Consider the following 15,881-nt stretch of genomic DNA (forward strand, 5'->3'; position numbering starts at 1 on the left):
TGTCTCTAATTGTTTCTCCTTAATGGAGGTGAACATGATCTAATAGATCTGTTCAGAGAAGTGGATGCCAAGAATTGAGGAGGATGCAAACGTATGTTGCCTATCTTATATCTGTCTTGGAAAATAAAGTCAATGTTCAGAATACAACAAAATTGAAGGGACCTCTACAGAAAAGAAAAAATCATCCACAAGGATGAAGAAGGCTCAAGTGCTGTCATTTTTATAACTGTTTTAGTCTTTTTGTAGTAGTATTAAATTGAGACTGCCAAAGAAGTAGTTTCACGTTTAGGAATACCTCCTGGCATCCCTTTGTTCTTCAGCAAATCTGTGTTAAACACATTGATTGCCTGCTTCTTCATTCCTTATAATACTTTTTACTTTTTGTGCCTTTCCAGCATGAAATGGGTCGTTATTATCCTCGTGTTTATTGATCCCACGTGCAGCATTTTGCTTCCTATCTGCCTCATAGAACGAGTGAGGTTCTGTGCATGGTTTATGTATGGATATGGAGAGGAAATCTTTGGCAGTGCCTTACATTTGTAGAAGCTCTTACGTAGTTGGAGATGGAAAAATAGCAAGTCGTGCCACAGATATTGCTAATAAATGATGCCCTTAACTTTTATGTAGGGATGGAGCTAATTAGGATTCTAAATACAGAAAATTCACTTCAGGTTCATGCATGATTGAAAGCTTCCAAGTCCTGCTTTTACTGTAGATTTGAACCTTTAAGTTCAATGTATTCAGAGCTAAGCTTTGGCTTCTTTCAAAGGAAGCCATGTGAAACTGCGTGTGATATTGTTCATAACTGAACAAAACTCATGAATTTTCACTACAAATTACAAGTCTGAGATGTTCTGGGAAAGAGCTAGTGGTTCAAATATGAAAGCAACTTGGCATCTGTTTTTTTTCATTATATGAATTTCTTATCTTTGTAATTTTATTTTCTCCTTTGAGGTACTGTCACTCAGTTGATAAGGTAACCATTGGTATTAATAACACGTCTTTCAGATGACTTTGCGGTGTAAGCTGTGGTGTGATGAGGGTAGTGACTGTGCAGTCTTTGAACAGGACAGCTGTCCAACAAATTTTAATCTTCTAGAATGTGTGAACGTATGAAATCCACACTGTGGAAGTAATAGCAGGCAGGGAACCTTTACTGGAGCTACAACGCTTCAGATATTATAGACCTGATTGTACTAATATGCACCTATTATAGAAATTAAATCTATTATTGCTTATCATGCAGAATATTTTGTGTTTAAGACTTCAGCTTGGCTTTGAAAATTCACATTTTCACATCCCAAAGTATCACCTTTGAAAGAAAAATGGAAGTTTATTTTCCAGTTTTTATTGAAAGTGCTGTCCACTGCGTAACTTTCCACTTTTCTGCATTAGGAATTGAAACTGTGCTGATGTAACAGTTATGGAGTAGTTCCAACGTAACTTTCCACTTTTCTGCGTTAGGAATTGAAATTGTGCTGATGTAACAGTTATGGAGTAGTTCCATATGTCTTGGCAAAAGCAGACAAGGAAACAGTGGCTGGGACCTATCTTGTAGTTTTCCAGGAGACCTGCAAAGGTTTTCTGTGTTGCTTCATTTGAAGTAACTAGCAGTCAGAAAACATGCATTGCTTTCTAGACTTCCTGAACAGATTTTAGGATTCTTTAGACAGAAGGTTGCATTTCAGCCAAAGGTTTTATTAATAAATAATTACCGTAATGAATAACTGAATTACTTTGTAATGAGAGGCTTGTCTGTTTTTTTTTCTGACCTTTTAAACAATATTGTTCATTTTATTTTCCAATATAGCTATATTTAGCTTGCTAGAATTTACTCTAAATCTGCTTATTTTAGATTTTAGAGTAAGATTTTTTTAGTAATAATAGAAATAGCTAATTTTGATATAATTGTTCACAGATAAATTAATGTGCACTTCTAGTTTTGTTGCAATATTGATTGAAATGAATTACTGTAGCACATTAGTACATGTTTATTATATGCATGTTGTCTAGCCCTTGACTTCTAAGATTGAGTTGAGCTAAAGGAATACATCCTGTCATGTGTTTGTCATTTACAGGGAAGTTGTTGACACAAAGCAACGAACTGTCTTTGCTCCTGTGTCTTTCTCTAAAGGTTCAGAACACTCTTCTTGAATGACCATTGATGATAGTGTTGATGTACTCTAACAATATATAGTTATTATATATATTTATATAGCTTATATTAAAAAATAATCACTAATAAACTGTCTTGATTTGAGAGTACTTTGTGTCACAAACAGTCATTTTCGTAGGGTTATTTAGCACGATATTCTTTTCCTTCCCTATTTCTTTGGGAAATTACTACATTGTATCATCTCATCCACTACCCTTGCAGACTACTGAGTTATTTTGAACACAACAGACCATGTCACTGTTATAAGCGTTACTCAGAAGCTGGTTTTTGTTTGGGTTTTTTTTTTTTTAGTCTGTTGATAGTGCAATATGTGTGTCTGGAGGCAAGTTTTGTGTAGACTTGAGGTGCATTTTGTCACATGCAGTCCTGTCTGTAATAGTAGAAGCTTTTTTGGCTTATTTTGTTAAGTGTCCATGCATCATTGATTATGTATTAATCTATCTCAATGTTACAACTTTTAAAAAACTCTCTAATTTTTTATTTACATAACAGCCCAAAACAGCTCCGAAAAGGACGTTTGGATCCATTACAAATGATCAGGTAAATATACAGTAGGGAGTGTACAACAAAAATATCAGTTTCGCTGTTTCAGACTGTTTGTGTGAATCCATGGAGAAGTACGTTAGGAAAATTGAGTAAGTTAGCAAAATTGGTTATTGCACTGATAGTCTTGTGATCAGGGCCAGAGCTTCCTAAAGAAAATCCTGGCTCTGAGATGGGCAAAACCTTGTTTTGACTCAAAACAATTAGGTTACACTGCTTAAACTGTCATATTAGATTAAAAAAAAAAAAATCAACCTTTTATTTCTCGCCTCCCACCCTTCTGTAGTGATGGGGGTATTATAACAGATTACTTTTACTAGACAGTCATTTTAAGGATGAAAGGTACTATAAAAGTCTTAATTATGTTATACTTTTCCTATGAACTCATACCCTTCCTAGTGTGAATGAAACCTTCAGATCACTGGGATAGTGGGGCAACTGAGGTGCAGTTCAGTCCGGAGAACAACCTGGTCCTAATGGAAAATTTCACTTCACTGAGGTTTTAATGGCGATAAAGCAGTTTACTTCAACATCAAGAATTTAGTCTTGAAAGTGTTTGTGTTTCTTCATGTTTCTCTCATGATTTTTAGCTCTCAGTTTCTTTTGTTCATAAGGTAGGCAGTTAGATATTTATAATCTTAAAAATATTTCTTGAATGTTGCATCATTTTTGGAGTGTTTAGAACTAGAGAACTGCCCATTCTTAAAAAAATGCAGTTGTTCAAATGCAGTGTAGTATCACACCTCACCTAGTCCCTTAACGATGTGAATAGACTGCCGTGATTTGGGAGCAAGTATAATATTCTGTAACTCTTTGGTGGTTTAAAAAGATGTACACACCTGTAATGGATAGCAATAAATATGCTTGGATAAGATTTTTCTGTAGAAAATTATTCAAGTGTTAATAGTTAACTTGGAAGAGATCTTTGCCTTTTCTGTTTTTCTTATAGTTTGCTGCTATTGATGTGGAACTGAAGCTCTGTATTTTGTTTCAAACTTGTATGTTATAATGAAAAATACTTTTCTCATACCTGATCAAGAGAAGTGGGTATGTGTATGTATAGCTCATGTATTCAAAGTCTATATGAAGTGTTTGTTGTAGTTGTGGGATCTAATGACAGAATAATCAGTGCCCATCTGTCAACTTGTGTACAAATAAAGAAGTAAAAGATAGCTGCCAGTTTTAGTTTGTTTTTTTTTCTCTTATAGCTTCTGTTATTTTTTTTTTCTTCTGGAAATCTATGTTAAAGCATAGGATATATAATTCTTGATTTCTCAGTAATTATGAAATTTATTGCAAATAAGTGCTAATCAGATTGAAGAGGAAACTTAGACTCTACCTTCATTAAAAAATCAATTGAGAATTACCAGTCTAAAAGTTAACATAATGGGTTCAAAATGCAAACCTTGATTTAGAAAATATTTGCAAGGCTTATTTTTATACACCTTCTGCTAAAGAAGCCAAAGCTGCGTTTGTTTTATTGCTTCCAGATGTGCTCCAGTTCACTTCAGACTGTCCCTAGATGCAACTTAATGTTGTCACAAATATTGTGCTAGTGGAACAGTAATTTCTGAAATGTTCCTTTCCATGAAATGAACAATTACTTATGTAGTGTCAAATTCTGACTATGAGAAAACAAACCAATGACAGAGCACAGTCTCACATCGAAGTGGCCCTATAAATGCATTTACTTAATGGTGGGCAACAGGATACAGCGAATACAAACCTTTTACAAGTCCTGAGAAACCAGGAACCTTCCACACGGGGAACATTTTCTTTCCCCTTGGTCTGAAGTATCTGAAACCAGTTTAGAACACAGAGTTACATGAGTAAAATTGAATGATGAGCTCAATAATCGGAGAAAGAACCAGGCTCGGTGAAATTGATTATTATAGGTATGACACGTAAAAAAAAAAAAATAGTCCAAGTTAGTCAGCATCTCTATCAGTGCTGCTTTTTTCTGGTCATCCTCTGCGTTCAGCTGCAGTGATCTGCATTCCAGCTCTTCCCTTGCGGACGACAGGGCTGGAAAAGTGCCTTCGCATCCTTCCTTCCTCTGAAGGGTGAGAGATGTGAGGAGAAAAGAGGATAACTGTGATAATCCTAATCCCTGCTTGTCTGAAGAGACAGCAGAAGAGGGAATTTAGTTCTAGATTCCAATCTTTATTTTGAGCAGTCTTTGTCAACACGAATGTTTTAAGAAAGCTCTGTTTGTGCGATACACGTAGCGCTTCACAATTCCAGGCAGGTTAGGTGTTCAACAAACCCCATGAAGAAAATTGATTGTTTTCCAGTTGATCTTGTAGTTATGTGATATTTCTTTTGAAATGAGAATAGATCATGTTTTCTCACTGGGATTTTAATTTTCACTTCAAATATAAAGTAGTGAAGAAAGGACTAGTTTTGCTGAGTCTTAATGAGTTTTAAAATATATATTTTAGTAAATTGTTAATACTTGGTTTTGTCTATACCTTCTAATGCCTGAATTATGTAGCAAGCTCCTTTTCAATGATGGTAGTGTATTTTTTATGCTAATAGTGTCAGATTGTATCCAGAGTTGCTGCACATGCAGGAAGACAGCCCCTTAATCTTTCTTGTTTTCCTTGAAGTTGGGTCTTGGTGTAGGTCCTCTGATACATGTATAGTCTCGCCTTTGGAGTGACTGCACTTCGGTTTCGTTCTTCTCCACACTCACTCATGCAATAGAGATACCAAATTATATCTATCTAGGAATTCAGTATTTTTTTCTGTAGAAATAGAGATACTGACTTAAAAAAACCCCACAACACACAAAAACGCGCATCTTCCCCCCTCCAATCCCCCCCTCCCCATTTTTTTTCCTAAAGTATCTCTTTCTTCCCATGTTTGCTCTGATGCTTTCATAAGGCCTCAGAGCTTAAAGCAAAACAACATTGCAAAAGAAGGGTAAATATATAAATGTATATTCATATATACAATATATATAGCAACGTTTTCCATGACAATTTCAGAATATTAATGAGATGTTTTTCTATTTCAGTGTACTGACATGCTAAAGTATGTTCTTTCTGTGTCTTGTAGGGTCAAAATGTATTTGGTCTTGATATAATTGAGACACCTGAGGGAGATAAGTGGCCTCAGCTGATTGTCCAGCAGATCCTGGATAGGGAGCAGAAGGATACCTATGTGATGAAAATTAAAGTTGAAGATGGTGGAAGCCCTCCGAGATCCAGCACTGCCATCCTGCAAGTCACGGTGACTGATGTGAATGATAATCGCCCCGTCTTCAAAGAGAATGACATCGAAGTCAGTGTTCCAGAAAATGCTCCAGTGGGCACCTCTGTTTCACAGCTCCACGCCACTGATGCAGACCTGGGCTCAAATGCACAAATCCACTTCTATTTCAGCAATCAGATCTCCAGTTTGGCCAAGAGGCTGTTTGCCATCGATAACACCACTGGTCTCATCACGATAAGAGAACCACTAGACCGGGAGGAATCTCCTGTACACAAATTAACTGTTTTGGCAAGCGATGGCAGTTCAACTCCATCAAGAGCAACAGTGACTGTTAATGTCACAGATATTAATGACAATATCCCATCAATAGACACGAGATACATCATCAATCCAGTGAACGGGACAGTGCTTTTGTCTGAGAAGGCTCCCCTGAATACAAAAATTGCGTTGATAACGGTTATGGACAAGGATGCTGATCTGAATGGAAAAGTTACTTGTTTTACAGATCACGATGTCCCTTTTAGGCTAAAGCCAGTGTTTGATAATCAGTTTCTCCTGGAGACAGCCACGTTTCTAGATTATGAAGCCACACGAGAATACGCCATTAAAATAGTGGCTTCAGATTCAGGAAAACCTCCCTTAAACCAGTCTGCAATGCTCTTGATCAAAATTAAAGATGAAAATGACAATGCCCCAGTTTTTACGCAGCCCATCATAGGTCTTTCCATCCCTGAAAATAACGCTCCCGGTACTCAGCTGACCAAGATCAGTGCTACAGATGCTGACAGTGGGCGCAATGCTGAGATCAGCTATATCCTGGGTTCTGATGCACCCCCTATTTTCAACCTTGACCGGCGTACAGGCGTTCTGACAGCAGTGAGAAAGCTGGACAGAGAAAAGCAAGACAGGTACTCCTTCACTGTGCTGGCTAAGGATAACGGGATGCCGCCCTTGCAGACCAATGCTACTGTGACAGTGTCAGTCCTGGACCAGAATGATAACAGCCCTGCTTTCACACATAACGAATATAATTTCTACGTGCCAGAAAACTTACCCATGTATGGCACGGTGGGACTTATCACAGTCACCGATGCTGACTCGGGGGAGAATGCTGCGGTCACTCTCTCTATCTTAAATGGTAGAGATAATTTCATTATAGATCCTCTTACTGGTGTGATAAGACCTAATATCACCTTTGACAGGGAGCAGCAGGGGTCATATACTTTCCAGGTGAAAGCTGTGGATGGAGGAAGACTGCAGCGTTCCTCAACAGCCAAAGTGACCATCAACGTTGTTGATGTAAATGACAACAGGCCCGTTTTTGTTATTCCTTCATCTAATTACTCGTATGAGTTGGTTCCGACATCGGCCAGCCCAGGGTCTGTGGTTACTAAAGTCTTTGCGGTTGATAACGACACGGGAATGAATGCAGAGCTCCGCTATAGCATCATAGGTGGGAACTCCAGGGGCTTGTTTACAATTGACCAGTTAACAGGCAATATTACTTTGAAAGAGAAGGTAATTACATCAGATCATGGCTTGCACAGACTGGTGATAAAAGTCAATGACCTGGGACAGCCGGAGTCTCTTTATACTATTGCTCTTGTGCATTTGTTTGTGAATGAGACGGTCACCAACAGCTCCTATGTACAAGAGCTGGTGCGCAGGAATATGGAAACTCCAGTTGGCCAGAACATTGGGGATGGTGAGATAACCCCACAAACCAATGATTATGTCAAGATCATCATTGCCATCATCGCAGGCACTATGACGGTCATTCTGGTAATTTTTGTTACTGCTTTGGTGCGGTGCCGTCAGACGCCTAGGCACAAGGTTGTTCAAAAAAACAAGCAGAGTGGTGAATGGGTGTCCCCAAACCAAGAGAACAGGCAGATCAAGAAAAAGAAGAAGAAGAAGAAGCGCTCTCCAAAAAGTCTTCTCCTCAACTTTGTGACTATTGAAGAATCTAAGCCCGATGATCCTGGCCACGAGCACATAAATGGCACTTTAGACATTCCTGTAGAGCTAGAAGAACAGACTATGGGAAAATATAACTGGGCCACCACACCAACCACATTTAAGCCTGATAGCCCAGATTTAGCAAAGCACTACAAGTCTGCTTCTCCGCAGCCTACCTTTCAAATTAAACCCGAGACTCCTGTACCCCCCAAGAAGCACCATGTGATTCAGGAACTGCCTCTAGATAACACCTTTGTGGTGGGCTGTGACTCACTTTCCAAGTGCTCATCAAGCAGCTCGGACCCTTACAGTGTTTCCGAATGCAGCTGTCAAGGGGGCTTCAAGACTCCAGGCCCCATACACACCAGACAGGTAATGGAAGTTTTAAGGTGCTCTCTTCCTCCTTCCCTTCTTTGCCATTCTTGTAAGTCTAGCCCTAAGCCCTGCAAAATAACTTTTACTGCAAGGATTAAAAGTTTGAAAGGTCGCCTTTGACTGAGGCCTTGAAAAGTAAAAAATTCGAGATTCATCAGTATTGAGGGAGAAAATGAAAATGCGTGTTGGCTGTGAGGAGATGGAGCGGTGAGCTGGTGCATCGGTGGGTGTTGCTGACTGCAGATGGCAGCATGGCGCTTCCCTGCCGCACCGCCCGCAGCGCCGCCGGGCACAGAGGGCTGCTGGGGCTGTCCTCGGCAGGAGCTGGGCTCCAGAATTGAAGAAATCTAGGCGAGGTGGAAAGCAACACAGCTCTACAAGATCGGGGAAGTGGTTCTTAATATTAATGGAGTCTGGTATTGCAGCCTTCGTTTGGGCGTAGCTTTTCCTCAAGGTCTGTCAAAAGCAGGCAAGGATTTCCTTTCGAGGGTTTCGGTGCCATTTTCAGACCAGAAGCATACGGGACTTCTTAAATCTGGTGGAGTGACACGGTTGACAGGCAAAGTTAGGGGGAAATTAGAAGCATCAGTGTAATTGCTGCTCTGCCTGATAAACCAGATATTAGATTATCAGAAATTCAGTACAGCGAGGGAAATGTCTAAAGAATCCTCAGCTCAAAATTGAAAATAAATCGAGTAGCAAAGTACCTCTTATACTTTGAGAGACTACAGAAAGGCTTTGGGACACTGGAAACTGAATCTAGTGTCTATCCATATTCTGCACAGTTTCATTAATAGTAAAGCTTTGCTGTTTGTTTACTTCTCTTTCGTCACAAATACCACAAAGTTTGCAGTTAATTGGTCAAGGAATCAATCATTAAAGAAACAAATATTTCAGGAGATTTTATAATATAATTAATAATATATTTTAATGCTATTACTTGGGAACAAATCCTGAACATGACTAACAGACATTGTTAACCTCCACATGAGGTTTTGAATTTTTTTTCCTGTGGGCTTTTTTTATTACCAATGTAGTGATTTTAAAATGTGCATTAAAAAAGCTACTCATTCAAAATAATCATCATACTTTTGAAAATCGCAGGATGTCTTGTTTATTTTGTTCCGTTTTATTCCCCTTACGGATGCAGATCTATATGGCAGTCTGCATCACTATGCTTTATAAAGCTTTCAGCGTTTTCTGAGGTCCATTAACAGAAAAAATGAAGAATTTTTTTTTTCTGATTTCCAAGACGCAACAGCACTGAAAAATGTATAGCTTTTAGAGATCTGAGTATTTTCTGTTAGAGGTGTTTTAATATGTTCATTTAAATCACAAGTTAGAAAAGCTTCTTGCTAATTTGTTCATCTGTTTGAACTTCTGTAACTTGGAGGAGGGTGCTTCTGTTTTCAAGTGAATTTTCTTTGAGTTCTGCTATAGCTCCTTTGAGCCGTAAAGGTTCTTCCATTGTCTGCTCAAATACGCTCTGACACGCAGTAATGCTGCTAACAAAGAAAGCAAGCAAGCTCCTGGCTCTCTTGGTTTTTACTAACATAATTCTTCCATCAGAAGGGGCTTTTAAAGTGGAATGGACAGCAACTCTTCTGCGGAAGTTAGCTGGGGATTTCTTTTATATTTACCTGCAGGATCAATGATGGGAGCTTCCTGTCTGGAAGAGCAGAACAGAACTGTTGGTTGGATTCTTTTACTACTCGTTAGCTGATATTAGCTTATCTTCAAATAGCTGTGCCTGCCACTATATTAGTAAAATGCACTGAATATATCAAAAAGAGAGTGACGTTAAGTATTTTGTACTGATTTTGTTAAATCTACAGCTATCTTTCTGTTAGGTATAGTTTTCTGGATGAAAGTAATTGCACTGTTGGAGAAGGTGTAACTACTCATTATCAAGGTCTCTTTATACTAATTTGAAAACATTTACGTTTAAACACATGAATTTACATTCTTACTACTTTTTAAAATAAAATATAAGTAATTTTTAGAATGCATTTATGTACATAAACTGGACAAGAAAGGCCATTAGGCTTAAATCCTTTGTATTTGACTATGGTCACAAAGACAGAATTGTATTTCATAAGTGAAAACAAGCAAAATACTTTTTAAACACCAACAGATCTTTTAAAAGTCAGTCTTATTCCTAACCTGCTTTTGCATATTGTACTCAGTAGAGTTCCGTGTCCTGTGGGGCCGTACAAGGTGACTCGGGACAGACAAACTTAAACTTGTCACAGGCAGCCAATAAGAAAATGCAACAAAATCAAGCTTCTGCCACTGTGCTCCAGATCTGGTGCTGTCCTGCCGTCCTCCAGCCTCGGACACTAAGAGGCTGTTTGTGCTTAATGATGCATTTGTGTCGTGCTCTCTCTAAATTTGCAGAACTGTAGGACAGCCTGGAGAACTGAAGGCAAAATTCAGTTGAAAAGGGAGATGTGCTAGTTTTAGACATGAAAATAACATGTCTAATGTGAGAAAAAAATTTTACATTAATTTTTCACTAAGTATTACTGTAATGAAATCCAAAAACTCACTGAAGGAGTCTAGAGAAGATTACTTTCACTGTGAAGATATCTCTTTAGTTTCTACTGGGTGCTGATATCCAAAGGTCGCACATCTCAGCTGTTAATGCTTCTGCCCATGCATGAATTCCTACTCAGATATTTGAAATAATATTGAGTTAAAGCTAAAAATGTATGTTTCCTTTTCAAGCTCTGAATTTTGTGCATGTCAGAATGGTACTGATTCAGGTCTTTAAAGAAAGGGAGTTATGTCTTTGTTTTACTGCTAAATTTGTCTAAGTGATCTATAAAATGACAGAAAGTCATTATAACAGTTGTACTCAAAACACATGCGAGAGGAGATGGAAAGGTTTTTCTATGAAAACACCAAAATATCTCTTCAGTGGTCTTGTGGGCGAATAAATACAGCAGTGCAACAGCTGAAATTTTTATGGAGAAGGAATCAGAGACTCCTGAAGCAGCTGAGGACACATTGAATCGTGAACTACAGGAAGTTGAAGAGCATGGTCCCTATGTAATGTCCCCTAAGAGAGATCAAACTTCTGTTGTACATGTGTGCAAGAAAGGACAAGGGAGAGAGTTATTCATGTGATTTTGAAGTTAAACAGTAGGAATTAATAAATACTAGTGATGGTAGACCTTCAGAGTAGAATGCTTCCTTTGGGGATGTAGTAGAAAATTCTTTTAAAGAAGTTTTACACGAGATAAATTGTGAAGGGGCTTATTGAAAAATAAGGCTTCTCAAACTAGGGTGTTTGTGGGCTCAGAAAATCAGACTCTGGGTTTCAATGTCATCGAATTTCCATTATTTTGGGAGTTGTGGGCATTACCTTGGTAGAAAAACATACAGCACCTTCAAAGTTTGTCTACAAGGTTTATAAAAAGTTCAGTTGCTTTTGAAATTTGCCTTAGTGAGAGCAGACTGTGAAGTATTCCGTACTGACATAAATCATCTAGTTATTTTTGCATTTGCATTGGAACAATGAAAAGAGAGGTGGTTTTGTTTTTTTTTTCAGTCTAGTTTTCATGTACTATGTAACACAATTTCAAAATCTGAAATCTTTGCTCAGATATTCAAACGCCTGTCTAGGTATCAGCCTGCCTATTCAAAATATGCATTATTATAGAGTACAATGTTACCCGTGGCAGCTTGGTTCAAAGAAGCTATTTCTGCCACAAAGGTTCATTAGAACTTCCCATGCATTCTCCTTCTCATCCCTTAATTATCGCTGGTTTAGATATTCTTTTCAGCTGACAATAGTATAATGCATGCTATAGGGACAGTAGAAATCTTTGAACATAAACACCTGCTCACTCAGGAAGGGTCCTGTGACCTCTTGTATTGTCGTTTTAAACTTCGACTTAAGAACAAATTTTTTCTGACCATGTTTTGAAGAAGTGTGAGTGTTCATGAAAGCAGCACCTCTTCCAGTGATAGAGCTGGAAATGGAATCGTGCTCTGCATCTGTGATTGTGTTTTTAGTGGTTCTCCTTGCTTCACAGTGGACTCTGGTCTGTAAATTTAGCTCCTCTGCTCGCACAGACGTCTCTGGGAAGCTGAGGGAGCAAACAGGCATGTGGATTGATTTTTCTCCTATTTACTAATGCAAATCTTCATTTGTTGATTTTGGTTGCCAGGATTCTGTCATCTCTGAACATATCCATAGGCCTCGAAATTTCGGATGACACGGTGATCCCTGCTAGAAACTGATTGGAGACAGGCATTCCATTCCTTATAGAAATCTGAATGGGAAGTAGAACTTGTTTAAAATACATTGCATTTTGGGGCCCTACTGTCTCAATTCTGATTCTCTTAGTGACTGCTTAGACCTGCTTAAAATTGTGGTATATTTGGTTTTCCGATTCTGATTTGAAATGTGGTGAAATGTTGTTACAGTTTCCCAATTACTATGAGAACAGCTCACTTAGGATGTGAATTGGAAGAGTATTGCACTGCTCCTGAAACTGTCAGCTCCAAAACCTCACCTGTTACATAAATCTAGCTGTAGGACTTACTATTTTGTTTAATTACAGAGATACTAGTGAGCTTAATCTAGTATACTGTAATTATCAGTAGGCAGTGCTGATGCTTCTGGTATGTAAAAGAGTGTAACACTGGTACTTGACATTGACAGATACAGAGCAAATTACACTCAAAGAATGTTTTCTTCTAAATATCAGCTAAATAGCTGTTGGTGTAAGCCCTTCCTAAAAGACATTTCAGAATTGATTACTATGAGTCTAAATATTGTCCTTGTTTTATCTTAATTTTCTGGCTCATAATTTTGATGGTAGTTCTGATGCCGTGTGTATATAAATTTTAGGGGGAAAAAATGGGAAAAAGTTTTCTAACTGAAGGATAAGTGAAAGTCTGCGATTCGGCAGTTAGTGAGCAGGTACTTAAATGTGCAGTACTACTGAAGTAAAGCTGCTCAAGAAAATGCTTTTCCTCTGTGGAACACTTTGAAGAAATACTTCATCAGAATTGTTCTTTTAATCTTTTAATCTTTGACTGGGGAAGCATGGGGGAAGATATCCGCCAAGTGCCCCCCTTACCTTGAAGGGACACAGACGGAAAGAAATGAAAAAAGTGTTTTGTGTGAGGGGAAAAAAACAAAAGATTTTTAATATGACACAAGTAAAAAGGAATTCAGAGAAAACAAGGTCTTTGTTTTTTCCAGTTAAAAATTTGTTGACTGAGTTTACACTGCAGTTGGTAGATGAAATTCCGTCATTAATAACTGTATGATTTTTTTACAAATTGGGATGTTATGCAACTCTTTCCAAGAGCAGCTTGCCTTGGGGTAGTTGCAGCATAAATTTACTGAAACATTAAGTCCAATTCAGCTTCATTTTTCAGTGGGATGAGTGAAAAGTTTACTTTTTTTCTCCTTGTGACCCAACTTTGTTTTTAGAAAATGAACTATAGCTGTAAACTGTTGCCAACAATGAAGTCTGATTTAACTGTGGTTTAATTTTCACACTTCTTTCTTTTCCTATTTTCTCCCAGAGGGTTTTGCACTCAATAATCTGCAGTTGATAGCAATTTCCTGACCAGTGAGTGCCTAGTGTCTTGGTGACTGTGGTAATGATAGTGCTTTCTTTCCTGTGAAATAATTGATTGGAATGACTTAACTTCTATGAATTTTTAGGACTCTGACTCTGCTGATGATAAATATAAAGTTGCAAAATAACTCTTCAGATCGAGATATTTTATGCTCTTAGGAATGATGGTCTTGAGTGAAGTCTGCTAAATCCCTGTAGAACACGTTCTAGGGAGTATGGTAGTCTTCTGAAAGCTATAATCTTGCAGCGGCACTTGGGGTTTCAAGCTGATAAAGCAAAAAATAAAAAGTAAGAAACCTAGAATAACATACATAGAAGCCATTTCTGTGGCTCCTTCCATTTCAGCATTCTTGCTCTATCTATGTAGATGTGTGCAGATCTTTGCTTGTGTGTAGAAAGCTGAAAACACACATCAGAAATGGTTGGTTACTTAGAACCACGATAGTTTAGTACTTCTCAAACCATACAGTGATTGACGTGGTAGAAATTTGGAAACAAACTTAACAATATATGGGGAAAATGATGCAGGAAAGGGCTTTTCTCATGCTGTTTCTCTGTTTGCCAGCTCTGAACGTCATCGCATCTGATGTTATATACTGAAGTCGTACGTGTACACAATGATGTTAAGCCAGCAAACATGAAAACAAGGAAATAGCACGAGAAAGCCCTTTGTCCTGTCTCTGATTGCCGAAGAAATTTATCGTCTGATCTCCAGAGGGGTTTGGAAGTGACGATGAACTGTTCAAGCTGCCCTACTGAAAGGTATCAAGGGCAAGAATTTTTTAAAAAGAAAAGACAAAGAAATTTTAGTACATTGTGCTATAGTGTTCTATAATGTAGTTTTGCTAAGAAAAAAGTAATGTGACCCATCCTTCTTCACAGTTGGTGATTATGGTAAATCTATTTTGCTTGTAATCATCTTCTTGTCCCAGATTTTTTCCTTATTTATTTTAATTGAAGCTATTAGGGATTTTGTTTCTATAAATATATTAAAAGGGAGCAATAAATTTTATTCATACACTAAAAAGAGAATGTAAAGTTCTTTATACTCCCTGCATTTAAAACAAAACCAACTTAATTGTCACTTATAGCACCATTATACATGTTAAGAATTAAGTGTTATTTATATCTATTCCATGTTTTTAATGATGATATTGCTGCTATGGATCATAAATATAATTGATCAAATCACTGCTTTCTCATTCTATAGGCACGATAGCAGTAGTGAAAAATGAGTACTTCCTGCTTTCTTACCCACAACATTTTGTAATAAGTGATCACCTTTTAAATAACTGGAAAGTATTCACTTAGCTTTTAAAAATAAAATTTTATTTGCATTTTGCTTGCTGAAGTCTAGATAATGTCTGTATAATGGGTGCCATACATTTAACCTTTTGAAATACTTTTAATTTTAAAAAAAGTCACAAATCCAGTGGCTTGGTTTTCAATGTGATAACATAGGAAATAGCATATGTAATTTTTTCACTGTTAGCCAGCACCTGGGGGCAAAAGGTGGCCTACTGTTGTTGTTTTTCCCAAATTATTTCGTTATGGAGTTAACTATTTTTTTTAATCCTGATTTTTTACATTATAATTTGTTAATTAGCACAGCTCATTCCCAAAATAAAATTTATATATCATAGCTTTGTTTGTGGGTTGGTTGCAAGTTCTTGTATATTGCCTCACATTTTAGGGAGTAATGCTTAATATGCATCATCTATAATATTAGAATTTCATATGCAATGCAAAATCTCTTAGGAAGCAAAGGAGTATAAAGAACCCTGTTTTCCACACTTATATGGAGACATGTAATATTAGTTTGCTAGAATAAAATGAAATACAGACACTGCGTTTAACTGGGATGTATGCAGTATATATAACTTTATTTTAAAGAAGTTATTAATGATTCATGAATTAGACTAAAACTTGGATTCTTACACATACTGTCTGTTTGATGTAAAGATATTTATAGGCTTGTACTTAATAATCAAGTTGCCTCAGTTCTTGGA

The 15,881-nt window shown here is 37.5% G+C and overlaps 1 protein-coding gene across 1 annotated transcript; it reads left to right on the forward strand.

Moving 5' to 3' along the window:
* Nucleotides 1-2,668: 2,668 nt before the first annotated feature.
* On the forward strand, nt 2,669-15,071 carry LOC104271199 (protocadherin-11 X-linked-like; the record flags this gene model as incomplete). The annotated part of the gene is made up of 3 exons (XM_009865801.1): nt 2,669-2,716; nt 5,780-8,266; nt 14,438-15,071. Coding segments are annotated over 3 exons (2,541 nt in total), but the record flags the coding sequence as incomplete, so codon positions are not given.
* Between the last annotated feature and the right edge of the window lie 810 nt (nt 15,072-15,881).

Source organism: Apaloderma vittatum, unplaced genomic scaffold (assembly GCF_000703405.1).
Source record: "Apaloderma vittatum isolate BGI_N311 unplaced genomic scaffold, ASM70340v1 scaffold8143, whole genome shotgun sequence".
NCBI lineage: Eukaryota > Metazoa > Chordata > Aves > Trogoniformes > Trogonidae > Apaloderma > Apaloderma vittatum.